Consider the following 26730-nt stretch of genomic DNA (forward strand, 5'->3'; position numbering starts at 1 on the left):
AAATAAAAGAAAAGAAAAAAGAAAAAAGAAAAAAAGCTCACCTCAAAAGCAAGAGTGGAAGAGAACTGTATCCCCCCCCCTCCCCACTTTAAAAACTGTTCCGCCATCCCTGTGTAGACCCAAATTATTGATGCAATTATTAATAAGGCTGAAATATGTGTGAAATGTAGAGCTATAAAAATACACACACACAAAAACCTTCATGACTAGTAATAACGATATTTCAACATCGCAATTTTTATTACGTAAATAAAAATACAAATATTGCCTCCATATTTAACTTATTATTTGCACTAGTTGATCCAGAGCTTAGAGGGAAGGCATTTAACCCGTGAAATAAAAAATACTAGTGAATCTGTAATAGTCAAATAGACACAAAAGAAAACAATGGAATTAAGGTCTACTAATGTTTATTAGTCTGATATCTATTTCACAGGTTTCATGACTTCACTCTACAGAGAACTGAGCCAACAAGTAACAAATATTCTAATACATAGACATTATTATGCAATCATTAGTAAAACTAGTATTTTCCGTGAATCTCCCTTCCAGAACACCACATCCCACTATCAAATAAGCACAAAACTAGAAATGTGTAAAATATTGCAACTTTTGATTTTATTATTGTCAAAACATTTGAATACGATGACTACATTTGCTGAGAAATGTTTTTTACCCAAGATGGGAAAAAAGATTTCTTTTAAATATGTATTTTTTTAAATTAAGTTCAGATTATGTCTAATTTTTCCTGAGTTTATTTTAAGAAGCACTCTTCTTTTATGGCAGTTAAAGATGGTAGTAACGATTGGCCAGCCACAAAAGGAACAAGAATCAAAAAACAAAAAAAAAATTTGCATTTTTCCATTTCATAGATACTGTCATATTTCGTACTTTGCATTCATTATGTAATCTGCTTTTTTGGGAGGGGGAGGGGAGGGAGAGGTTATGAATTTCTCATTTATTAAGAGGAGATAACCTGCTAAAAACTAGTGTGAGCTGCGTTGGTGTTTCTAATGACACAGTAATGATAAAAGGGTAAATTTTACGTCATGAAAAGATGAAAAAACTGACGTTTCGGACACTAGTCCTTCGTCAGAGTAAAAGGACGAAGGACTAGCGTCCAAAACGTTTTTTCATCTTTTCACGGTGTATAATTTACCCTTTTATCATTACTTCTCATTTATTAAGAAGCAATAAAATTAATACCCTCCAAGAACACTTAATTTTAAGTATGGAAGTACGTTTTTATCGAATTCTTGCCAAAAGTAAAATGTGATCTCTAACAGGTGTAATCTTAAAGTTGTTACCAGTGTTCTTCATTGCTACGCATTAATCGAGACAACCGCCGCAACAGGCAAATTTGGCAATACACTGCTGTCAATCAAATAAATTGTTTGGTACCTTTACGGTGCAACTGTCTCGATCAGTGCATAGCAATGGAAATAGTGGAAAACTCATATCTGTTTGGAATTATAGCAGCATAGTCAGAGGGTTTTCCAGGTACTTCTTAAAAGTGACCAGCCACTGTGCACCAACAGCACCATCCACTACTCTGTGATCACAGCTCAGAGTAACAGACATTGTGTCTGATAATTTGTATCTGGAATGTAAGGGAAAATATATAAAGACAATTTACACAGAAGTTCTGTTAGGCACGTCTAACTCACAAATCTAATTAGCCACTTTAGATATGAGCAAGAGACTGGGGCGAGTTTTGAATTTTAATCTCATTAGAAAAGACATTTGTCATTTGAGAAAGCATCTCAAGTTTAGTGAGTCTGGCAAATTTGAACAGGATTTGAACCAGAAATATTGGCTTTCAAGTGTCAAAAACTTACATAGACTGGTTATAGGGGACACTTGAGGTATTGCGTACAGGGGTCAAAATTCCCTCCTGATACTTTAAGTGGCAAAAAACAATAAAAGGCTAAGCTGCATACAGATCAATAAATGATTGCCAAGCATTTCATCAGGTAAATGAAAGAATAAAAGAAGAGGAAGAAGGATAAAAAGGGGTGATGGAGGAAATGAGGATCACAAAGTAACAACACTTACCCCTTTTCGTTGCTTGAATCGGCAACAACTCGTTTTTCAGTACCTCCCACTGCTAATATACAAGCCTGAGGTGGATTGATTACAGCGGAGAAGTTCTTTATACCATACATACCTAGATTAGATATGGTTATAGTACCACCCTGAGGGAAAAATTGGAAAGTAAAAATCAATTGAACAGCCTTTAATGGACTAGTCATTATTTAAGTCGGGGGGGGGGGGGGGGTGGGTGGGGATGGAGGAAAAAATGGGGGTTCCTTTAGTGGAACATTGGGGGCCTTGAAAGGTCAAGAGGAGGATTGGGAGGATTTTTTAAACGATTGAAAGGGGGTACCCAAAAAACATGAATTCTATTAGGTTGGGGGCTGGAAAATTTTTTGGATCAAAAACATTTTCTCCTCCACCTCCCCCCCCCCCCCCCCCCCCTTCCCCGACTTAAATAATGTCTGGTTCCTAAAGATGCTTTAAATTTCACAAGTAAGGTTGCTGGTTGTCAAAAAATAAAAGAGCTGTCAACCCTATTTTTTTCAATTATTAAAGTTTCTAATTCTCTGTTGCTCAGAATTAGCTTTGATTTTGTGTAGAATATTCATGTGTTCCAGTGAAGTTCTGTGGATTTTCAAATTGTTTGTATCGTTGAAGTTGTGCGTTCTTTACTTTCTGTAGCTTGTATTTGTGAATATTTTGACACTGATACTAGGCTAACACTGAGTAACTGAGTCTGTAATCAAGAAACACGAGCAGCATTTGACAACTTATATTTAGCTTCTGATATAGGGATTCAAAAGGTTGTATCATGTAACTCTCCAAAAAAAAAAAAAAAAAAATTAGCACAGATTTCATACGACATAGAATTCTACACTGGCAATAGTCTTCCCTCAATCATAAATATCAATCCGAATCATAATTATGATGTCTTAAAACCAAGTGCAAATTACAAATTGCAGAATGGGTGGATAGTAATAAAATTAGATTAATCTCTTGTAATGACCAAGGAGCTTGCGAGTTGGAATGGAGAGAAAAATATATTCCTATGTAAGCGAGAGGCCTGGGTATTTAAGTTAATGTATGTTAACAAGTTAAGTTATAAGTTAATATAAGTTTTATATAAGATGACGTGTGGAGAGATTACATGTATGTAATCAGTGTGGTCCAAGCTCAGTTATGACTACATACTATCTATAGCTTTCATACAATACTCCATTTTACAGTTTCGTTTCAAGCCGAGGCTGGAGTTTCCGTGCATGATAAAAAATATAGTTTTGCTATGCGAGGAAACTGCAGCATCGGCTTGCAACTATTATTCCTGGTCACTCGAACGGAACTGTAAAATGGAGTATTGCACATGTTCAATACCACTGTAGTTAAGTCTACTCTATGATTAAAGGTGTGGATTTTGAAGCCTGGACTCGTCTAGGCAATTATATTGTTGTCATGGTTATTGGAGAGCTATAGGAATTTGAAATTCATGGAGGATAACTTTGTTAAAATTTTACTGGCATATTTTAGAGTCTATGTAAATAAATTGTTACCTGGAATTCATGTGGTTGAAGTTTATTGGTTCTTGCTTTGTCAGCTAATGAAAGAACATCTGCATTGATTGATGATAAACCCTGACAGAAAAAAAGCAAGCAACGATATTTAAAACCTCAGTTTTTTGCTTTTTAAATAACGAAGTTCTTACATCTTTTAATAATTTAAAGTGCCTATACCACTTAACTTAATATTTTCAGCATTGATTCTACATAAAGTGAATATTTGAATGGTAAAAGAATTTCATATGGTTCGAGTGATGCATCTTGAAGATATCAAGGTTTATAATTCCAATATGCTACTGAGTGTGATGTCATTTAATAGGCATGATTAAATATACAAAACTTTTTTAGGGCAGTAAAGTATCCTGCATATAACATCATTGTCTTACTCAGGGTTTTATAGAACATTAATAGCAAATTTGTTTTCTCATAGTAATCAGTGTTGCAATTTAAAAACGATGAGAAGCAAACTCAAATTCCTATAATGACATGACACTCATTAACATATTAGAAGTATTAACCTTGATATCTTCAAGATGCATCACCCAAATCTTATGAATTTTTTTACCATTCAAATATTCAGTTTATAATGTAGAATCAATACTGAAAATATAAAGTTTGGTGGTATAGGCACTTTAAAAAATTTTTCATACAAGTTTGGATGGGGATTACCGTTAAATCAACTACCCTCCAATTACCCAATTTCTTTGGGGCTTGAATGGATGTTTTGCACAATTACCCAAAAAAGGAATGAATGGCTTGATAATAATGTCCTTTAAGCAAACTTTATACAAACCTTTTTATCGGCATCAAAAACAATAGGTGTTATAAGACCATTATCTGTACTGACGGCAACAGACACATCAACATTCTCATACCTGGACACAAAATAATATTTATTCAATATTAAAACTATTTATTTGTACAGTGTAAATATTGCAAATGCCCCTCAAAACACTGGAAATCACATTCCATGAGTCATATTCATTTTTTTCAATCAACAGCGATATTATCTTTGAGGCTTTCGAGTTCAAGACAAGATATTAAATGCAAATGTAAGATTACGGACACAACATGTAGATTTTTTACATCACAATAAGGTAACAGCGAAAAGTGTAACAGCGTAACTGCAGTTGTCTCGCAATTTTTTTTGTTTCACGTAACATTGCAAAGAGTAGAACTCAGTTCTACTTTTTGCAAATTGCAGCAACTTGCAATGCCACTGCACAGTGTATCACCCCTCCAACAATTTTATAATTTTTTTTACAATTTTTACAATATTTTTCAAAAGCGCATGCCCACATTAATTTTCATTTTCAAAACATGTTGCAAGTTGCTGAGATTGCGTTGCAGTGTAACACCTCACCTCAGCAACTTGTAATGATACATGTACATTTTCAAGCATTGCAAGACAAGTTGCTGAGAAAATTGCACAGTGTAACAGGACCCTAACCTACATAGCAGCTCCCTTCATCCCTACCCATAAACTGCTATATTAGTTTATCATTGGGTATGTACTGTGACTTACTTCCTAATAAACTCTCCCATCCAGGAGGAGTTGGCTTCAGGAACTTTTTTACATGCAAGAGCACAAGCTTTGATGATAAAGTCATTGACTGACAACTTAAACTCTCCTTTGTATTGTTCATTTAACTGTTTTCTTATGCTGCAATAATGTCAAGAACAGAACACATTGTTAATTTAATAACTTACAATAATGAAATAGAGGGTTACATCATTAGTAATGAAAGGATTCACCTTTCACCTGTCTCTCAGGAACATCTATATTATTTACTTTATATTTGCAGCTTTATGGTTGAAATTACCTCGGGGGGGTACTCCGCCAGAATTTGGGTAGGGGTGTTCCGCTGGGAAATTCTGAAAGGGGTACCCTGTTTATGACAAAAAACTCAAATTTGTAGACCCTGTTTATGACAAAAGATATAATTTATTGCACTGAGTTCCTGTTTCAATTATCATGTCAGCTCGCATATTTTTTTGACGACCATAATAACCAGTTTCGGTCAATACGAAAGTAGAAACCCTGAATATGACAGGAAGCTCAGGAAGAACTTGGAACTTGAGTGAAATTGCATACCCTGTTTATGACAAGAAGCTTAAAAAACCATACCCTGTTCAGCGGATCATAGTATAGTCCATATATGGGAGTACCCCCCTGGGGAAATTACATTGAAAAGAGAGGGAATATAAAAAGGGTGATGGAGATGGGGGTTATTTGGACTTGACGATATCACTCCCGGTGACTGGCCTTCCACTGCAGGGCTTGAAATGATAAAAGCCAGGTACTGTAGTTGCCAGTCATGATAACTGGCCAAATTTCTGGTTCAACGTTATTGGTCAAAATGACAGGCAAGGCAAATATACAGTTCATTTCTGGTTTGACAATGGTGCTGGTCAATGACTGGCAAGGCAAAGATATGAACCAGACAAGTTTCAATTCTGGCCTGAACTTGTCTAATGACCTGTCATTATTATCTTTAAGCCCTACATTGTGACCCAGGTTTGTTTCCTGGACTTATCACTATATGCGAGTACCATACAGTAGTTGGTTCTCTACAGTGCATTGCATTGAGTGATTTTTTTGTCAGGTTCTTCCAGTTTTATACACACTGCATAAAAAAACAGGGCACAGTTGTACAAAGGGTGGGTAGGCTATCTAATGGATAAATCCTTGTCCATTTGACAAGTCAATGCTGTTATCCAATGAATTCACCCACTGGAGTTTATAAATTCCAGTGGATAAATGTGAAACTGCTACTGCTACTATTGTTATCTGTTTTGACTTTGATGACGATTGAACTAATGTAAAGTAGGGTGAAATGTAAAGCTTTTGGTTGTTAATACATACGCCATTAACTCATCCATTGCAATATCCAAAGACAAGTAGTAATGAGGGATAGTCTGTTTTGACAATACAAGCCTCTTTGCAATGACCTAAAATAAGATTTTAAAAAATAACACAATAAAAATCAACGAAATCTTAAGTTACTTCAAGTGACTCTGGATTGGATTGGACTTACCATTTCATTGAGTTACAGCAAAAATCGTTGCATCGCGACCTACCGTTTCAAAACCCTGATTGGATTTTGGTCTTTTCTGAGCTGTCAATCATCTTGGGTTTATGCAAATGAAGTCTACCAACACGGCCAGTTTGAAACGTCAGGTCGTGATGCAACTATTTTCACTGTAATAATAACAGTGGGCTTGGTATACAGTACACACCTGTCTCATGTTGGTAAGAGGGATGTCTTCATAAGCTGCACCTAAATATTGATAGTGGAAGCAAAAAATTGGATATAGAAACATCATATTATTTTATAGACACTTTGATTACATAAAACTTGTATTTTAAAAACCACCACTCCCTGTACAGGGCTCTTCCGTGAGGTTCCCTCCACACGCACTACCCCTACATTCTATATTTACGACATACAGTACTGCCTGAAATCATTAAGGCATAAGACGCGTCCGTCGCGTGTTCAGTGCACGTGGTAAAAACGCAAATAAGCCGCATCCTGACCTAGAATTGACCGCGATTTAACCGCGGTTGCCGAAAAAACGCGTCCCATACAGTATCATACTGTACAAAGCGCTGTTTGGTTATACAGTATTCCTACTGGTTTGGCATTCAACGAAATATTTTTTATGGCCCGAGTTCGAGTTTTTTAAAAGTTCCATTTAGGAATCGAGTTCGAGTTTGTACCAACCAGTACAGGAGTCGATTTTTTTTGTGTGTAGAATTTCTTTGGAATTAATTGTTTCATCAATCGAAAATGAGCTAACTGTGTTTAAATGTGGTCATATGCGATTCTCTTGCCCTTTTATACTGTATCTTGTAGGGAGTGTTTCTACCTCGATTTTGATCCAGTTGGAATGGTTAATCTATCCAAAAGTTCCAACTATTTTATAAAATAATAGTATTTTATGCTTTCGTGCTTTATTTCAAGGTAATAGAGTAACATTGGACGAAAAAACGAAATTACATTAGATATTTTAGAGCCCGACATAGATAATTGATTACAGTGTAACGCTACATGTATGACGTTTATCTTGTCGCATACTCTTATGCACGGGCGTTTGTACGTTTTAGATCTCTCAAACATTCTTCGTCCTGCAATTTCCTAAGGCAACTTTTATTTATACTTCTACATTCACAACAGAATTCGTTACTTCGATTCACTCTTGGGCTACTCGAAAGCATAAAATTCACAATCGTGGTGAATGTAGTATTATTTTTAGACTCTTCAGGTCACGAACGGTCTGGGGCTTCGTATTCTGTGTATAAAATCGGAGAATTATTAGGGTCCGCCGCTTTGCATTTTAAATATTATGAGGACTCGTTAGTTGCGAGTAACCGATTTGAATTTGGTTTTTCACTGCCGCCAGTCAAAAAAAGGAACTGGCAGCTACTAAATAGAAAGACAAAAAAAAAGAATTCCAGCTTGCAGGGCTCGATGCAGCTTGCAACAACCGAGTCCGAGTGTAAATTGCATGTTCGCCGGCCATGGATTCATTTGCTGGAAAAAGATGCGTTCTAAAAGCTTCGACTTTGTATTTTGAAATAAAAACAAGAATTAAGAATAGGTTTGATCTTAATAATTTGCTTCAAACTCTGATAAATTATTTGGAGACTGAACTTTCCTCTAGCAAAATACATATATTGTGTAGCATATTGAACTTTGAAGGTTTAAATTGATGTGGTTAGGCCTCCTCACAGCGATAATAATTTGAGGTCAGTTTATTTATAACTACAGTACATGTAGTTATAGAAGTTTATGGACGAACTTCCAAGTATTTCCGACATTTCAATTTCGAAAATATTCGAAAGTTTCAAACTTCCATATTAATAGACTATCTGACTAAATGTACGTACATTCGGTCGATGATTATGCTACGTTTTTCAGAAAATGCTGCTCATTTGATTAAAAAGTGATGTCTAGTTTTTGGGGCACTTTCACTGCAAATGTACTCGGCACATGTACTGTAAATGCTACGTTCTATAAACCGCAGTAAGAACGAAAGAGCGTATTGACTGCGTCCATTCGCGTCCATTCCGCGTACAGTTTGCGTTCACCGCACGCGGTAAAGACGCGAAACAAACGCGTTCGCATGCTGCAATGATTTCAGGCGGTACTGTACTATACTCAACTCACATATTGATTTTTACGGAGGGAGGAAAGCAGAGAACCAGGAGAAATAAACCCTCATGGCGAGGGAGAGAACAACACATCAAACAAACTCAACTCACATATTATTTTATTTTGATCCAGTCTCAGCTGGGTGTTGAACCCGGACCTCATATTTCATAGAAACTTTGATTCACATCAAGTGTCCTTAAAGGTGCCACTTAGACAGCAAGAACCAATCAAATTGTAGAATAAAAAACAATACATTCCAACTTTGGGTAGTGGAGCCAATCAGAAAGCTAGAAAACAATAGCCACCAAAGATATCTTTTTCATTTCCAAGCGAAAATGACAACAACTGTCTAGTTGTTTACACGTTGCATCTGGGTCAAATTACCATTCTTGTGCAGTCTAGGTTTCTGATTGGCTCCAATACCCAAAGCTGGAATGCATTGTTTTCATTCTACATTTTAATGGTTCTCTTGTCTAACTGTCTAAGTGGCCCCGGTTACAGTAGTTGCATAAAACTTCAAAAACACAAACCTGGCATTGCTGGAGGTGCTGGTGGAGCAGCTGCCGTAGGAGTTGCTGATGCTGCATTCTTGACATCACCTGCTCTTACTCTACCGTCAGGACCTGATCCTTGTATACCCTGTCAAAACAATTACCATATATATTAGGTATTGCATTTCTTAACATCCTGCAAATTCGGCACTCTCGAGTTGCCCTTTGGAATTTGGTTTTTCACTGCGGCCAGTCAAAATAAAATAACATAAATAGAACCGACTGATAATTTCTCGATTAAGGGTAGCAAAAACCAATTTCAAAACAAGCCGTTGAAATGTCCAAGTTCACAGAATATCGAGGACTGCAGTATGATCAATGTTAGACTAGATGAATGTACTTCAATGACTTAAGGGCTCTGAAAAAACAGCCCAACATTTAGCACAACTTTTAGCCACAATTTGTTAATAAAATATTGGCATGTTGTTGTGGGGTGAAAAACCAGCATAAAGAACAAACTACTGTAAACCTTCATCCAAAATCAGAAATCACATCCCAACATTGTTGACAAACAAATGGTCCCAACATTGTTGACATACGAATTAATTGACCCATTAATTGGGTCATTTGTCAGTGCCCAAGAGTGCTTTTCATGGGTAAAGACAATTACCTTGTTTAGATACATTTATTAGCACCATTCTCTCATTTTCCAGAGATATAAACAAAGTATATGGTCTAATCTATTATTGGATTTCATGGTCTTAATACTTACAGAGAGATCAATTCCTTGTTCTTGAGCTAATCTTTTAGCTAGGGGGCTGGCCAAAACTCTATCTCCTGCACCTCTTGTAACAGGTGAAGCTGGCTGTGCAGGGGTAGGTGTTGGTTGAGAGGGTGTGGGTGTGGCTGATGGAGTAGGGGATGAAGAAGGGGCTTCTGCTACTGGTGCCTCCTAAAATAAACATTTCATCTATCATACAGAGGCTCTATACACTAATAGTATAGCAATTATTGTCTACAATTGAATGGTACTATAAAATAAATTCCTTTGAATGTTATTATTTAAAAAATGAATTAAAAGATCCTATGGAACCCTGAAATGACCTCTGGGCTTATCTAAGTCAGGGTACACCTAACTTATGAACAATATGAACCTTGGCAAAGAAACGTCAAACTCTAATCATGTGTGATGATACCAAGTCCAAGAAACATGATGGTATCTATGACAACCTGCATTATAGATACCGTTGTTGCATTTTGGCAAGAACACCAGACATCAAAACATGTGTTAACTAGCTGGCTCCTGAAACTTATGTTATGTTTGCCGGCTAAGTTTCTTCTTTGAAATTGACAAACCTTGACTTTTAACCAACAAACATACAAGTATCAGAAGCCAGTTAGAACATGTTTTGATGACAGTCTGGCTTTTACGCCTAGATGCAAATGATGTAACATCAAATATTTTCTAAAACGTCTGTGTATATGAACTATTGTAGTAAATTACAGGCATCCCAGCCACTTTTTAGACAAATTTGATAGGAAATATAGGCTGTGCAAGTTCTAAATATAGGAAAATATAGGATTTTTTCCCAAAAATATATGCACATTATAGGAGCTAAAATAGCTTTTCAGTGGCGTAACCAGGGATCTTGCAGGGAGGGTGCACAGGCAATGATTTATTTGCAGAACCAAATAAGCCATAAAAAAGACAGAACCAAAAAAAAAAAATGCCCAATATGCTAAACAGTGTAAAATGTAAATGTATCACTCAGCAGTCATCCTATTTATAGGAATAGGAGGTTTTCTTTAAATATAGGCTCTTTATAGGATCCTATAAAAATTATAGGAAATATAAGATATATAGGAGGTCTGGGATGCCTGAGTAAAACCAAACTATAGTTAATTATTGCAAATAGTGCATTCTGATTGGCTATTGCTACTAGTGGTCTATTTCTTATATTTAATGACAGAAGGAAACTCAATGAGATATTACAGTATACTTGTAAAGCAAATGTTTCTTTCTATCAATTATTTATTTCTAATAGAGTGAACGTATATCCTTGAAATAGTACTAAGGCTGCGTTCATAATGTATGGCATGGGGGCAGGTGAAAATTTGAAATGCCCAGAATAATTCTTAACACCCCCCTTAAAGTCATGCCAAAAAATACGATCCCCAAAAAAATTCCAGAAATTGTGCATCCCCCCCTCATTTGTCTGATAAAAATTTGCCTATCCCCCTTTTTCCTACCAAAATGTTCTTGATCCCCCCTCAATTTCCAATTTCACCTGTCCCCTACCCTCCTCTGCCAAACATTATGAACACAGCCTCATTAGTACAAAATAGCACCAATAAAACAAGTGAAAATAAAAGAAATAGATGTGTTTAGTGCTATTTAGTTTTTGTGCTATTTCATGGAATGTATGCAACTATTTGATAGTTGCCACATGTGCCCATTTAACAACTACAGTTGTAGCATGACCAGATACTCACTCCAGGTTTGGGTGATGCTGTTTTGTCTTCTTCAGGCACATAGTCAGCAAACTTTGTTACATCTTCTTGATTTGCCACAATAATACAAAGCAGCTTTCCAATGGGGACTTCCTTAGAGCCAGCCGGGACCAATATCTTGGCCAAGTAACCTTCTTCGGGCGTTTCAAACTCCATTGTTGCTTTGTCTGTTTCAATTTGTGCCATAAGGTCCCCTTCTGCTAGCTCATCGCCTTCAGCCTTCTCCCAGCTTACAATAGAACCTGATTCCATGGTTGGGGATAGGGCAGGGAGGGGTACCTTGGTATGTGGTGGTAGACCTGTGTTATTCATACATACAAGTAATGTTATAGCATCATTACATATTGTGAGTACAGCCTTTGGGATGGAGGTAGGCATGCAGTGAATTTGTTGACATTATCCCCTTCACCTCATAATCAATTGCATATAATAGTCGCTCTACTTTACCATCAAACCCCAGGGGGTAATCTTTTGTCCAAGAGGTAGGGGTGATGGGCGGCTTAGGATTGAAAATGTTTCCTGTGTGAACATTTTAGTCAATTACATAACATAAATCCGTACCTTATAGGGTCAACACTTAAAATTCAAGGACTATTCAAGGAGTATTCAAGAACCCAAAAATGAATTTTCAAGGAGTGCATGTACGTTCAGCTATTAAAATATGCCAAGGTTTTACATGGTGGTTGCACATGGCCGACTTTCAGATTTTCCAATCTTTCTTACTAGATCTATTTTCGAGGAGTTTCGCTAAAATCGTAAAATTCAAGAGCTTTTCAAGTGCCCTTGAAAACGTGAATTAAATTCAAGGAGTTTTCAAGGAGTAGCACGAACCCTGTGTTATTAATTTTCTTTATTGAACAAACAGAAAAGAACTAAAGAAAGATCTGTTTCCAGGTTAATCATTAATAACGTCATACCTTGAAGAGGCTGATATTAATATGGCTTTATTAATTTCACTGCTATTAATTTATGCATACTTTTTAGGAGTCATTTTCAAAACAGACTGCCAATCACCCTTACCACTTGGACAAAGGGAGTACCCCAGACACAAGTCTGTACATAATGGTGAGACTCCAATATCCCTTTGAAGGTGAAATATTCCATGCACTATGAGACTAGTTATGGGAAAATCCTCATAATGTCCGTATTTAAGAGTGACAAGGTTTCTCTTACCATTAGAGCTGAACAGTCGAGAACTGGAAATTGTTGGTAATATACATCTCGTAACGTTGAGACTTTTACTGCAAATTAGACCAAGGCACAGTTACCATAATATACTTCGACACAATATATACTTATATAGAATACTGCTGTGGGTTTTAGAATACATTATGGTATTATTATAATGGAATAAGATATTGAAGTGGTTCAATTGTGCAACGTTACCTTGGACTCCATGTCAGGGATGGTTTCCTTTGAACAAAATTACGTGCCTGACAGAAACCTGCTCTAAGAGCTACCATGCGACCTCTTCTTGTAAAGATGCTTGCTGCTCTCCGTAAAGAAAGCATTTTTGTCGTATTTCAAGTTTAAAATACGATAGTTTGAACAAGAAGACGTGAATCACAAGCAGACTTGCTCCTCGTCCACCATTACGGTCCCTTATTAACAGGGGCCCAAATGTATTTATGGGAGTAGGTCCCTAGAAAGACAAAAATTTAAAATACATTCAAAAACAAAAATAAATAGACATAATGGCAGTTGCAGGTTCATGATAACATTATATTATAATAATATAATAATAATTTAATATATATATATATCGTAAACATTAAAAAAGTAATTGATATCTTTGATAGTACCACAGGAAGCCCAATTTGAACAAAAGTCAAAGATTGAACTTCACTTTGGATCATTTTTTGCTCTCGTTTGTCTTATGAAGGACACCATCTTGATTTTAAATGCCAAGACATTTAATTAAAGTCTTTTTTTCCGTTTTTATTTTTACCTCACTTTTATGTCAATTGGGCTCCCTGTGATAGTACGTGGAGTCTGGGTACGAAGTCAAGGCCCGCAGTGCACTCTGGATAAATTCTTCCAATCAAAATGGCGGCGAATGCGAATGTTGTTATTTATTAAGGAAACTTATTTTCTTCATTTTATTTAATCTAAAGCACTATTTGACGCTTATCTCGCTACAATACAGTATGGCGGCGAAGAAGGTACAAGGCTACCTTGATCATCATCGGATCGGTCCTCTGTTTGAGGTACAGTACGCGATTTGGAATTCTCAATTGTTTGGTTCCTGTTGTTATGGTGTTCGTTCTCACACGACGGAACTAGGGAACAGGTTTCCTATGGTCCTATGATCTTGGCCAATTTGGCTGTTATTTTAATCGTTTTTAGTGAGAATGAAGAAAGATCTCTTTCGATATTCTGCATTGAGAGATAAAAAAAGTTTAAAGTTAAAGCTTACGTTATGTTAATTATATTCAAATTTATCCGAGAATAAAGCAATTTGCAGCAAATAGCTCACGTGACCCAAATCACTCTCCTCAATCGAAGCAGTTTTTGACAAAACGAACTTCAGAAATTGAAAGAGTACCTTGATATTGACAAGATGGTAAAGTTTCAACTCATGATAATGAGACAGGAGGAATGGCATTAAATACAACATTGAATATTTGTATAAGCTTATTTATTGCCATTTTCCACTCCTCATGACCTGAAGCATTGCTTTTTTACTAATAACAAGATGCTCTTTCCATTGTCTCGAGTTCATTTTGACACATAATGCTGACTCATTTAATGCTGATTTGGTCATATTACCTATAATTCTTGGGGTGCATGTTTGAAGGGCTTCAAATAACAGCCTATCTGTTGCTGGTCATGATCACAGACCAAATGAGTTTTAGCTCAGTAAGGTTAAGATTTGACCTGAGAAGTCCCAGTTCTGGCCGGACATTGTCCCATATTCTGACATTATTTTATAAGCCCTGATGTTACAGTACATCATAGTCACCATGTTGATTGCTACTAGCAAAGCATTCCTCATCTACTGTAGTTAGATAAACCAACATGGCAGCTGTTTTATTGTTATTGATATCTTAAGGGAAACATGAGGTCTCACCCAAAGAATTAGTGCAAATGGCCCACAGGTGATTTCAATGAGCTGCATGTGCCCTGAGTTACATGTATACTGAGGTTAATTCAGGGTTTTGATGAAAAAATGGTGTTTTGTTGGTTGGTTAATGTGAAAGGTGGCTACCAATAAGGCTGCATTCATAATGTATAGCAGAGGGGGGTGGGGCAGGTGAAATCGAGGGGGGATCTGGAAAAATTCGTTAGGAAAAAGGGGGGATGGGCAAATTTTTATCAGAAAAATGGTGGGGAATGCACAATTGCCCCCCCCCCCCCCCCCACAAATACATTGTGAATGCAGCCTAAGGTGTTTTTTAACCACCCCAAAGAAATAAATTAATATTGTTTCCTTAATGTTAGCTTTCAAATGGTTAATGTGGTATTCCTTGTGCTTAATCCAGGATCTAATGGCCAAGCTGATCAAAGATAAGCCAGATCAACCCATTCCATTCTTGATAAAAACCTTAAAGAAACTTCACCCAGAGGATATTACACACAGTGTAAGACACCTTATTTGTCGTTAACTTAAATGGTTTTGATTTTAAGTACTATAGCTGACCACTAGAATGGTAAAACAATTCCACCTAATATACGTCTCACGGCAGTAGACTTACAGTATGTATCACCTGATGAGATTTTCATGTACCGTGTGATCATGTGTGAGTAGCAAGCATTTGCAGTAGTGTTTGATAGAGAATGAATAGACTTGGAAGCGGACCAGATGAGCAGAAACAATAAAGTGCTCCCTATTAAATTCATAACTTTACTTGGACTATTGCCAGGATTGCATACACTTAGTTGATCCATTCAAATTGGAGTTTTTTGATGAGAATGATCTTTCCTTCTACGGACTGCAACAAGTGTTATGGCCACTCACTAAAGAAACAAACCAATCACTGTAAAACTGTTTTCATTCTCACTGGTACACAAAAGAATTATCACTTGGTACGTAATTCTAACGGCATAAGATGTGCATTCCAAAAGACATTTACCACTGAGTTATGTATTTTTTGTTCTATCTAATTTAGCTTTCTCTTTCCTTTCTTACAAACAGATTCCTCGCAGTCGTCCACCATCAGGCAGTAAGCTAAAGTCACCAGTGTCCAGTAGTATTGGTTTGACAGGAAAAACTATGACAAGACATTCTTTTGATGATTCAAGTAAGTGGAAATTTTAATATAAAACATCAAATATTAAATTTCTATAAAATGGAAAAGATTATTCATTGTGGACATAAATCAAAGATTAATAATATACTGTCTTATTCATTTGTCTCACAATTGTGGCAGTTGGGATGACATTTCGACTGCTACTGCTAGTCGTCATCAGGTGATAGTGTAGACTTGAAAGTCTTCTCATATGCCGTCAGTCTGGTTCCCTTAAGGATTGAGCTGGGGCTGTGTTCGGCTAGGGATGGTGGGCATGGCACATTGAATTCAAATGGTCGATATCCATGCTACCAGAATCTCAAATCTGCTGTCCTTTGTTTTACTAAATGACTGTTCGTTCATGCCAAGCCTCTCTATAATTTTAGTGGTTATAGCACAACTATATCTTATGTGGAAGGTCATAGGTACAACAGACCTATTTACCTTGCCTAAATGTTTTCCCATTTCACACCACATGTCATTTTCTCGAGAATATGATTCTTTGTTTGAGTTGTATCCATATTCATGTGTTTTAGAAAACAAAAAAATTTATAAGAGATGTGATTTGTGTTCACATCAGATGTGTCATGGACCCCAAAAAATTTTTGAGCTCTAGAAATTTTAATCTAGGGAATGAAACGTGGTCTTAAATGTAAAAACTTAGCCTATGGAAGTTAAAGTTAATCAAATAATAAAATTAATCTTTTTTTGAGCTAACTTTTTCATAAAGTGATTTTTGAGAAGGACCTCATTGCACTTTCCTGACTCAATTGTTCTTGTATAATTATATGTTCTTCATTATCATAAAAGGTTCAAGAAGAAGTGCATTGGCAAAGTCATGGGCAGCTCCAGACTCATTCTCTGATACACATCATGGACATCCTGTAAGTGCAAGCAAGGCCACCAGAGAATACAATCGGCCATGGCTCACAGGTAGTAAGAAAGTCAAGCCTGGAGAGGATCATGCTCACTCTAATAAAGAAAACACAAGACAAGGTAACTATACTATTTTAGCAATACCATCATGCTGACAGGGGGTAGATAATGTACAGTATGGCATTGGTCACTGCCGTGATCAAGTCCCTCAGGTCAGGATCAATCTTAGCTTCCTCTACAGGCAACCTTCGGTTTTCCTTTAAAATGCACAGAAGAGTAACATTTGCTTTTGGGTTCCCTGTGTTACAGAACAGTATCTAGAGGGCACTAGAACAGGGACACAAAACTGAATCTCTTAACACAGGGAACCCAAAACCAAATCTGTTATTAAAAGGGCAATAATTGACAACTGCCAACAAGTAATATCATTTTCTTGCATTAAAAGGCCAATAAAAGCTTTAAAAACATGTGAGAAGTAATTTCTAATCTAGCCTTGTTACCACTTTCAAAGGTTTCAAGACACAAAAGACCAATGAGAAAGTACCTTGGAATTCCAAAACTAAACTGTCTTCTCATGGTTTTGATGAGATGTTTGAACTTCAAAACAAAATGGCAAAAAGCCAAGAGACTAAAGCAAAGGAATACCATGGAGGTAACAAAAGCCTGTCATTTATCCACTGCATTACTCAGTTTCTTTTATCAAGTCTTTCTTTTTATTCAATTCATCGCAAAATCTAAATGGAAAAGATTTGTCATTTACAAATGTTTCTGTGTTGTTTTGTCTTGCAGCACAGTCTTGGGAAGACAGCCAAGATTTTGTAAGTAAATGTAGCCACCATTCAGCCAATCATGTCCAATTTTACAGTGCAAATCGAAAAACCATGGGCACCTAGAAATATTCAAGAATGTTATTTAACCAATCAGAAGAGTTAGTGTTATCTTTCCGTTATCTTGTGGTTAGAAAGTCAATTCTGATTGGTCAAAGAGCAATTGAAAATTCCTGGAAAATTTCTAGGTGCCAACGGTTTTCAATTTGCACTGTATGATAAAAATGGTCAAGTGTTAAGAAAGGAAAACACTTTCTTTAATCTCCCCTTTCTAGGGGGAAAAAAAATGGTTCTGACAAAAAAGTGGTCTTGTTCAAGCCAGACCAACCATTCTGTGGCTATGGCCCTGCTATATGATATTATAGAGGCTTTGCACCACGTGATGGCAGGCATGACAGTCCTGAGGAAGGAACATTTAAATCTGATAAACAAAAGAGCACCAAAACAAAACAAAACTGTCATAAAAGGAAAAAATAAGATAGGACAAGTGACTCTTTATCAGTTATACACCTATTTAAAAAAAAAAGCTTATTGCGACATGGAAATGGTTTTGTTGAATACAAAGAACATTGAATCAGTCTCAGCACTAAGGTCCATACTCTTGACGAGAAGAAGAAGAAGAAACACAAATTATTCCAGCTATTCTTGGTTCTTGAGATGACCTATCTCCTATCACCCTTTGGCTATCGCTTATCACCTATTGCCTGTCAACTGCAAAATTGGCACGAAAAAACCTATGAAGGATTGTCTCATGGATTTATATTGAAGTGAGCATGTGCTACATTTTTCTGCCCTGTCTTGCCTATTGTCCTTTTTGAAATTGGTGTATACAATTATTATGCTATCATACTATAAGTAGTCAATTCTTAGTTAACCAATAACAAGTAACATATTGAAATGCATATGGCTTCAAACTTGTTATTGCTAATCAGAATTGCAAGTACAGCAGTGCTGCTGTGAGCTCAACGGGGTGTCCAAACGAACATTTAGAACTATATATTTATGCTTGATATATTGTTTCTCCAGGATTCTAGCTTGGACAAAAGGGGTTTGGGATATCCACTTGATGTCAAGAGAAAGACCCTTGAGCCTTCAGATGTGATGACAGATGATGGACTAGAAGGTGAAGAGTTTAGATTACCAAGAGATGTGAAAACAGCAGGAGACAGTAGTGAAGGAAACTCAGTAATGTCTAGTTACAGGTAAGAAAATGCACTGACTACGTTTAAAGTACTCCCAGCTAGTATTAAGCCAATTTCAGAATTATTTTTTACCATTATTTTTAGACTGTGTTATCCCTAGAGTATTTTATCCTTTTCTGGTCAGACAACTGTATAACAACATGACTTTGTCTAGTTATATCCCTTATTTGCAAGCCCCTTTTTTTTCTAGTACTAGGTGTGGTTTTGACATTTTGCCATTCCACCTTAAATGAATAACTTCTGTTTTGTTTTGAAGTTCTTTAAGGTCAAACAGGAACAAAGCTAAAAGTGCTGCAGAAGAACATCGCAAACATTTACAGTCCCTACTACAAAACACCACAGGAAACTGCCAGTCAGATCACCACAGCAAGCTCACCGATGATGATATGGATGATGCAACAGAAATCCTAGGTACTAAAGACGATAATCTTAACAGGCCCATCTCATTTGTTGAATATCACATGTGCCAAATTGATTGCCAATGAGCAAAACCTATTGTTTGAATTCAATTGCATTAGATTTTATTATTTTTGTTATTATTTTATTTCAGAGAGCTTCAACGAGCTGGAATCTGAAGGCGTTGCAAACCCCAGTAAAACAGGAGCCAGGCTTTTGAAGGTAAAACCTAAAATCATGAACCTTTGGCAGACAACTGCTTATGAAGATATTTGTGATGATGTTGATGAAGAAGAACTTTATTTTCACCTGTTATTACAATGTTTGTTCAAATTTACATTATTTTATGTTTAAACAGATTAAGGGGTACCAATTTCCAAAAATAACTAGAAAGCTAAAAATGTTTGGAAGTTGGTTTAAATATCTTTAATTAAATAGTAATTGATGATGAATTGATGATGATGATGCTGCTGATGTTGATGATGAGGATGTCCATGAGGATTGCATTTGATATCCATGCTGAAATATGAATACTGCATGCTGAATACTACTAACTATATACTAAATAGTATATTCCAAGACCCAAATGCATTTTTGGTCTTAAATGATATATTTGCCAAAAGTAAAATGAATATATTTCGTTTTTAGTGCATTCCATCCAAAACAATATACTAGCGCTACATATAGAGAGCAGATCACTGTATTTTTTACTTTTTATTTCAAATTAACGAGACCAACAATGCCCTTTGGTCTTGGAATACATTATTCAGTATTCAGTATGCACAAGAGAAAATGAAGTAAGAGGAGGAATCTCTGTTATTCACACTCGCAACCATCATAAGCACCTTATGATGCTATCTTTAGAATCACATTTTCCATTATTTATTTTTCTACACTCATATAATGTGTGCACTCTACACTTTTTGCTCATGTTTTTTTTTTGAGAAACACAAGAAAGCATAAGCAAACAGGGTAGAGCAAGCATAGTATGCATGAGCAGAAGAAAAAAAAACGATCAAATAAATGATTCTAAAAATAGCATCAAAGTTTCTAAAAATAGCATCAAAGAGTGCTCATGATGGGGTGCAGGGATTCCTTTTCTTACTTCATATTCTCTGCGTATGCAGTATCCAATATTTAGCATGCGGTATGCAGTATTCAGCAATTTTTAAATGTCTGTAGTGACCAGAAATATTTATTGCTAGCTCACAGTGCCCGAGGAGGGCTTTAGTTTCCTATGCATATAAAACTGAAAGCCTTGGACTAATATCAACAGTTCTTAGTCTCCTAATTTTCTACTTTAGGAAAGTATATAATATATTTTATACTCTTTTGCAACAGTCTTCAAGAATGGGAAGTTTGAGCCAAGAAGCAGTGAAAGTCAGCATCTGTGCAAGATGTGCAAGGTAGTGTATTCTTTTAGATCAGAATGTTCAGAAGTTCTCTATAAATAATGGTTATTTTCCCTGTATAGAATAATCAAGGGTAGTTGCAGGGGTGGATACAGGGGAGTGATGGATTGGGTGGATTTCCACCCCCCTATTTAGAGTAAAAGTGAATATTTTTAGGAAAATAGAAGAAGGAATATGATTGCATTTAATTACAAAATATGTCAAGAATCAACAACACTGAACCATCTGATTCATTCGATTAGTTTTGAAAATTTGGCTGTCTTAAGAGCCTACAGTTCATGTCTCCAGTGCATTCACAAGTATGCAGTACACTACATGTACATGTTATGATTTAATCATTTTTTTCTTTCGTATTACAAAAAGAAGGCTCAAAAGAAGGTTTTAAAAATTATCCACCTCCCTTTCCCGGGGGGAGGGGGGTACTCCCCTATATTCACTATATGGGTACAAGGTATGGTTTTCAGCGATTCTACTCTGGAACAGGGTATATGAAATCACGCTCTCTCCTCTCTGGAACAGGGTATCTATTTTCGCAATACCGGAACAGGGTATGATTTTCAGTGATTTTACTCTGGAACAGGTTCGGGGTTCAGAGGGCTCAGCGGCACATCCCTATCCTAAATGGGCAAGAGTACCCCCCATCCCCCCCCCCCCCGGCCCCCTTTTTACAATCCTTTATCCGCCCCTGAGTTTGTTAGTAGTTCATTTGCCTATCTCCTCTGGGTTTTGTGTTCTTCTAGCTCTACATTAATCCACTTATGTTGGTTGTTATTTTTGTTATCTTTAGGATAATATCTGGGCTTCAAAGTGACCAAAGATCAGATGGTAATGATTAATAATCAATCATACATTCGACTTGTTGTATATTTTATATCTTACAATGCTTAGTGGTAGTCTCTTGTAAGAACCAGTTTTCGTTCTTGATCTTTTTTCTCCTCTCTTTGTTGTATATTTTATATCTTACAATGCTTAGTGGTAGTCTCCTGTAAGAACTAGTTTTCGTTCTTATTTATCTTTTTTCTCCTCTCTTTGTTGTATATTTTATATCTTACAATGCTTAGTGGTAGTCTCCTGTAAGAACCAGTTTTCGTTCTTATTGATCTTTTTTCTCCTCTCCTTGTTGTATATTTTATATCTTACAATGCTTAGTGGTAGTCTCTTGTAAGAACCAGTTTTCGCTCTCATTTATCTATTTTCTCCTCTTTGTTTTTCAACATGGAAAGCTGGAAGCACTTCCTTTAATAGTGGTGAGTTTTTTTTTTCTTTTTTTAAAATAGAAATAAAAATGTGTGGGGGGGGGGGGGGGGGGTGGAATGAAGAAATGAAAATGCTCGCGCGGGCTGTGTGCAGTTATAAAGCACGCGGGGATTGGCAGAGTGCTTCTCGACACTAGCAAGTTTTTTATTTCTTTTTTAAAATTTAAACGATGCCAGCGTGCTGTGTGCTCTCATAAAGCACGCCCTCCCTACCAATCTGTTGATACCTCTAATTTCAATAAGTCCGCCGATCTAAAGCAGGGAATCGAGAGTAGCGTAACAGTAGTTCACTCACCTGTCATCTCCAGGGTTTGATTCTTGCACCCGGCATCACATGTGAGCAGAATTTGTTAGGTCTCTTCTTTGTGTTTATTCGAGGGGTTCATCTCCAGGTTGTCTGTTGTCCCTCCATGTAAAAAACCTAATCAGTGATAACCAGTCAGATCCCAATGCGATGTAATGTTGTTGCCTTGTGATTTGGGAGAGGATCACATGACCTACTAGTAAATATTGCCATATATAGTAAACTTCTTCTATTCTTCATGCAGCTGGTGATGAAGACTTCGAAAGTGTTTCTCAAGCAGAAAGCGTGGTAATGCCTTTTGAAAAAAATAGTGAGATATTTTTATTGATTTTTAAATTGATTATTTATTTATCAATTAATCATTAAAGTGTTTGTTGTGTCTGTAGACTGATGGACCCCGCCGCATCACGTGGCCTTCAGGTTTTGATTCTGAAAGTAAGTAAGAAAGTAAAAAGTATTGCGTAATCATCCTGGGAATCAAAGACGGGATTTCATTGTTGAGCTTTTCCTTTTCCATATTAGAGGGAAGTATTTTTCGATGCTTTCTCTTGAGTGTAAAGCAACTGGTTTTTTACCATAACTTGGAAATTTCTCGCGCGCTGATTGGCTTAGAACCATAGTCGGTTAGAGGCTAGACAAAGACCTGCTTGTGCTTACGACATCCGTCACCGCGCTCGTGGTTCCACTTGAGTTTGGATCATTTTTGACGTCATTTCATGTTCGTACAGTACAGACCCATAGAAAACTGACTTCGATTTGTTAAAGTGACAAGTGGAATGTCAAAGTAATTCTGTCCGTTGTCTCATAATCTTTTAAATTGCTGCTCCAAAATGTAATCTCAAGACATTGACTTTATTCTTTGAAAAAGGGTCCGCAGTAATTGACCTTGGCTGTTGCAGCTTCCCTGCCTCAGAACATTTATTTGTATGCTGGGTTTCACTAGACATCATTTCCTGTCTAGTGCGGAATGTTCACCAGCTGAATCACAAGTTTTCAATTGAATTCTTTCTGACTGACAGCACATGGTGGTCAGTGTTGACCACCATTTTGGAGCAGATAATGAGATTCAAAGACTTTTGTCAGCTGAGTGAAAGCTAGCAATAGGGTTTTACACGTTGTCAAAAAATATCGTTTCTTTTTTACGGTAGGCGAAGCAACGACAAAGAAAGGGATACCAATGTGGCAGACCTCCAGCCCTCAGCCAGACAAGGGCAAACATATGTACAAGTATGTTTTTTTTTTTCCCCGGATACGGAAATGTTCGCGTCCACACGCAGCATATTCGAATCGTTTTCGACTTTCCACAATTTCTTGATCCGCCTTGATGCACGCTAGTGCCTAGTCCCTTTGACGGAAAGTTTTTCTTATTGAGCATGCTCAAAATCGTGTTTACGTCAGCGTATTCGAAAATTTGCGGATACGACCGTCCACACGTATCCGTATTCGGAGCGTATTCGAAAATTTCCACTCTGTAGACCGTTTTTGAACATTTCCGGATACGAATACAAAATGTTCCGGACACGTGTGGATGCAACCCGTATCCGCAAAAAAAAAAATTGCGGATCCAAAAATTTCCGGATACGTGTGGACGGGGCCTGAGCATAGGCGAACTCGAAATGGAAGTATTGAATATTGTCTAATCTAATTCTACGTGAGAAAGAATTCAGTTTCCAAAGAGAAAAACACTATATATTGTGGCTCCTGTCATGGCTGCCATCACGTGATGGTGTAAAACCTCTATACCCAAGCTAAAACGGAAGATAAATTTCCTTTGAAATGTTTATTTTTCTTGTTTATTTTCTCGCCAAGGAATTCAACTTTCCTAACAGATCTAGCACCAAGCCCCAGACGACCACCATCAGCCTCTACAGATGACGTCAGTGATGATGGGTTGTTTTCAAAACCTGTGAGTAGATGGCAATACGGGGGATACTCTTCTGATAACGAGGCAAGTTCGTATACCCATGTGGGATCTCTTCCAGACATGGTCACCGATATCCATCCATAAGCTACTTTGTTTCTCGGTGTGTTTTTTTTTTTTTTTTTTTTTTGGTTTTCGTTTTTGGGTACAGTTTCTTGTGAAGCACACCCTATCCTAACCCTGTTCCTAACCCTAGTAATACTTATACAAATTTTCGTAATTACTGGAATCAAATTAACTGTGCGGACACACTAACCGGGACCTCTTGAATAAAACTGACCAATCAGATAACGGTAAACTATTTAGAGAGATTGAACTGATAAACAGTGTTAGCCAATCAAATTATCACGTTCTCACGCTCTTACTATATCGATGTGCTATCTGATTGGCTGGTTGAAAAAACTGAACTAAATGTCGCAATATGATTGGTTAATGATAATAGTCTAGTAAAGTAGTCCCGGTTGGAGTATCCGCTCAGGAATACGGTCTGAGTTAAATTATACGAAAGGGAAAAAACTCAGTGGTTTAAAGTTGTTTTGCTCGGGTAGTTACGAAAATCTTTGTAAACTAACCAAGTAGACCTTATTTAATTCATGTAGTAATGCTTTTTTTCTTGAATAAAGCATCATTCACAATACTTCACTGCAGGTTGTGCTATATTTGTCTTTCTTATCTTATAGACTGAAACCAACTTCCAACGTGCGGGCAGTCCTGACTTGTCTGCAGGTCGACCCTGGACCAGGCCACCACCGGACAGTGCAAGTGAAGCTGGCAGTGTTGACTGGATACAAGGTTAAGAAGAATCGCGCGCTCTCATATCTTTTCTTAGTCTGAACTTTTTAAGCACATTTTAAAATGTGCAAAGGATTCTGGTAGTTGTAGTACTTGATCCTAACGTGCAAACGTCCTATTCTTTTGGGATTCACTGCAAACCAAGAATTAAAATGCATGTACGGACAAACTGAAGGATACTTTTTGCTTTTTTCCTTCCCAGACCGCAACAAGAAGCGAGGTGGTTTTGAGTCTAGAGGCTTCAGACGCTCTGATATGACTGACGATTCAGACCAATGAAAATTCAGTTATCACGCCCGCAGTCATGTTTATTCTCACTAGAATGATAACCTTTGCATGATATGCGCAGTGGAAAGTCATCGTGAAGCGTACACAGGGAAAAAGTATATTAATTAAGGCAACATGGTTGAAGCGTTAAAAAGGCTCATGGACCAGAATGATTAGGAAGATATTCTCCTCTTTATGTTGGAATCTGTTTAGTATTTTGATAACAGGATAAATTCTACTTAGCATAAGAATATTCTTCATAAAAGGAACCTAGCAGTCATCTTACGTAATTCTTTTAAGGGATAGGAATTACTAGTCAGCCATCCCCCCCCCCCCCCCCCCCCCCCCGACCCTTTTAAATCCTAGGGCAATCACACGAGAAAAAAAACATAAGAAAAACAAACGATTACAAGACAGTTTCTGAATACATCTACCATTTGCTAATTAAGTTTTTCTATGTCTTTCTTATAAGAAGCATCGAGACTCTTTGCAAGTACAATTGACTTTCACTACTGACTGGGATTTTCTCCCTATATTGAAGAGTGAAGACTATCAGTGTATTAATATAAATGCTCTGCTCCAAACGACAATAAGAAATTGCACACACCCAAATATATTTGCCAACTTTTTTGGGGAACATTTTAAAATAACTTATGAAATAAAAATATAATATATTCCAGATATTGTTGTTGTCTCTTTTTTAATTCACTTTGATATTGCGTATCCTCAAAACGTTCTTAGACCTAGGGCAAACGAACTTTCAATGCACCAAACTTAATTACATCAAAGAATGCCGCCTCATCATCACCTGATATCCATTGTTTTTAATGATATCGATGCATGGAAAGTTCAACGTTTGCCCTAGGCCTTAGCGATCATTTACCGTCCTTTTTACCATCAGTTAGCCAACTTTTATTGTTAAGGGTTGTCATTAAGATATTGGTTTTGGAATCGAAATCAGAAAAACACTCGTACAAATTGATTTTGAACTCCTGCAGTTTTTTCAAGACATGAGGGAAAAGTCTGTACTTTCATATTTCTTGAGGCAATACGATTTGAACACAAACTAGTTACAACTGCTTTATAACTTAAATGGATATTAGACTCCTACGCAGGGTACCTCATATATTCTCCGTTGGGATCCCTGTTTTAAATCATGGCAGAGAAGAACTACAAACGAGAGAGGAGTGGGGATGAAAGAGGGAGAGAAAAAGCGAAGCTTCTTATTTCTCCCTCCCCTTCGACATTTTTGTCCTCACCACAGGAAGCCCAATGAGCAAAAAGAGCCAAGGAGATGCCTACCGTATGTCCTTGAAAATTTTTGTAAGAAATTGCATGAACGGTAAGTTCAGTAGACGTCTGTCAATAGACCGTAGACCTATGAAAATCGTTAGACCAATCTGTACAATTTTCTTAGCCTTTTCACGGCGGTTATGCACTTTATGCGGGGGTCAGTGAGCTATTAAATTTTACGAAGCCTTATGCAAGTTTAGTAAGTGG

The 26730-nt window shown here is 37.0% G+C and overlaps 2 protein-coding genes across 3 annotated transcripts; one reads left to right on the plus strand and one right to left on the minus strand.

Annotated features, from left to right (window-relative positions):
• Window positions 1–199: 199 nt before the first annotated feature.
• Window positions 200–13344, minus strand: LOC116297632 (dihydrolipoyllysine-residue acetyltransferase component of pyruvate dehydrogenase complex, mitochondrial). Its single transcript, XM_031705893.2, has 12 exons — window positions 13135–13344; window positions 12922–12989; window positions 11731–12047; window positions 10010–10189; window positions 9277–9385; window positions 6831–6871; window positions 6457–6542; window positions 5116–5253; window positions 4384–4465; window positions 3585–3665; window positions 2056–2195; window positions 200–1600 (listed from the first exon to the last, which is right to left on the minus strand). Exons 1-12 carry the CDS (start codon window positions 13257–13259, stop codon window positions 1471–1473), a joined length of 1497 nt encoding a protein of 498 aa, XP_031561753.1. The 5' UTR covers window positions 13260–13344; the 3' UTR covers window positions 200–1470.
• A 458-nt stretch (window positions 13345–13802) lies between these two features.
• On the plus strand, window positions 13803–25552 carry LOC116297646 (uncharacterized protein C8orf34 homolog). Of its 2 annotated transcripts, none has more exons than XM_031705907.2 (18): window positions 13803–13955; window positions 15231–15329; window positions 15884–15989; window positions 16788–16973; window positions 17365–17505; window positions 17643–17671; window positions 18707–18882; window positions 19139–19293; window positions 19433–19500; window positions 20620–20684; window positions 21478–21515; window positions 21914–21937; window positions 22495–22538; window positions 22637–22685; window positions 23399–23477; window positions 24060–24198; window positions 24852–24963; window positions 25166–25552. In XM_031705907.2, exons 1-18 carry the CDS (start codon window positions 13896–13898, stop codon window positions 25240–25242), a joined length of 1647 nt encoding a protein of 548 aa, XP_031561767.1. In that variant the 5' UTR covers window positions 13803–13895; the 3' UTR covers window positions 25243–25552. The 2 variants fall into 2 exon arrangements, with proteins under 2 accessions (XP_031561767.1, XP_031561768.1); XM_031705908.2 differs by having other exon boundaries at window positions 24060–24156.
• The last annotated feature ends 1178 nt before the right edge of the window (window positions 25553–26730 follow it).

This window comes from Actinia tenebrosa, unplaced genomic scaffold (genome assembly GCF_029948245.1).
Source record: "Actinia tenebrosa isolate PJP-AT-01 unplaced genomic scaffold, QUT_ActTen_1.0 PGA_scaffold13__45_contigs__length_12533684, whole genome shotgun sequence".
Lineage (NCBI taxonomy): Eukaryota > Metazoa > Cnidaria > Anthozoa > Actiniaria > Actiniidae > Actinia > Actinia tenebrosa.

Bases quoted from the DNA above. Each gene is read 5' to 3' on its own strand.
- LOC116297632 (XM_031705893.2), bottom strand. From the start codon at position 13,259: ATGCTTTCTTTACGGAGAGCAGCAAGCATCTTTACAAGAAGAGGTCGC. The intron at 12,990-13,134 runs GTAACGTTGCAC...TCTAATTTGCAG, and splicing joins TCCCTGACATGGAGTCCAAG to TAAAAGTCTCAACGTTACGA. The intron at 10,190-11,730 runs GTGAGTATCTGG...TGTTTATTTTAG, and splicing joins CAGCATCACCCAAACCTGGA to GAGGCACCAGTAGCAGAAGC.
- LOC116297646 (XM_031705907.2), top strand. From the start codon at position 13,896: ATGGCGGCGAAGAAGGTACAAGGCTACCTTGATCATCATCGGATCGGT. The intron at 22,539-22,636 runs GTAATGCCTTTT...TTGTGTCTGTAG, and splicing joins TTTCTCAAGCAGAAAGCGTG to ACTGATGGACCCCGCCGCAT. The intron at 24,199-24,851 runs GCAAGTTCGTAT...CTTATCTTATAG, and splicing joins GATACTCTTCTGATAACGAG to ACTGAAACCAACTTCCAACG.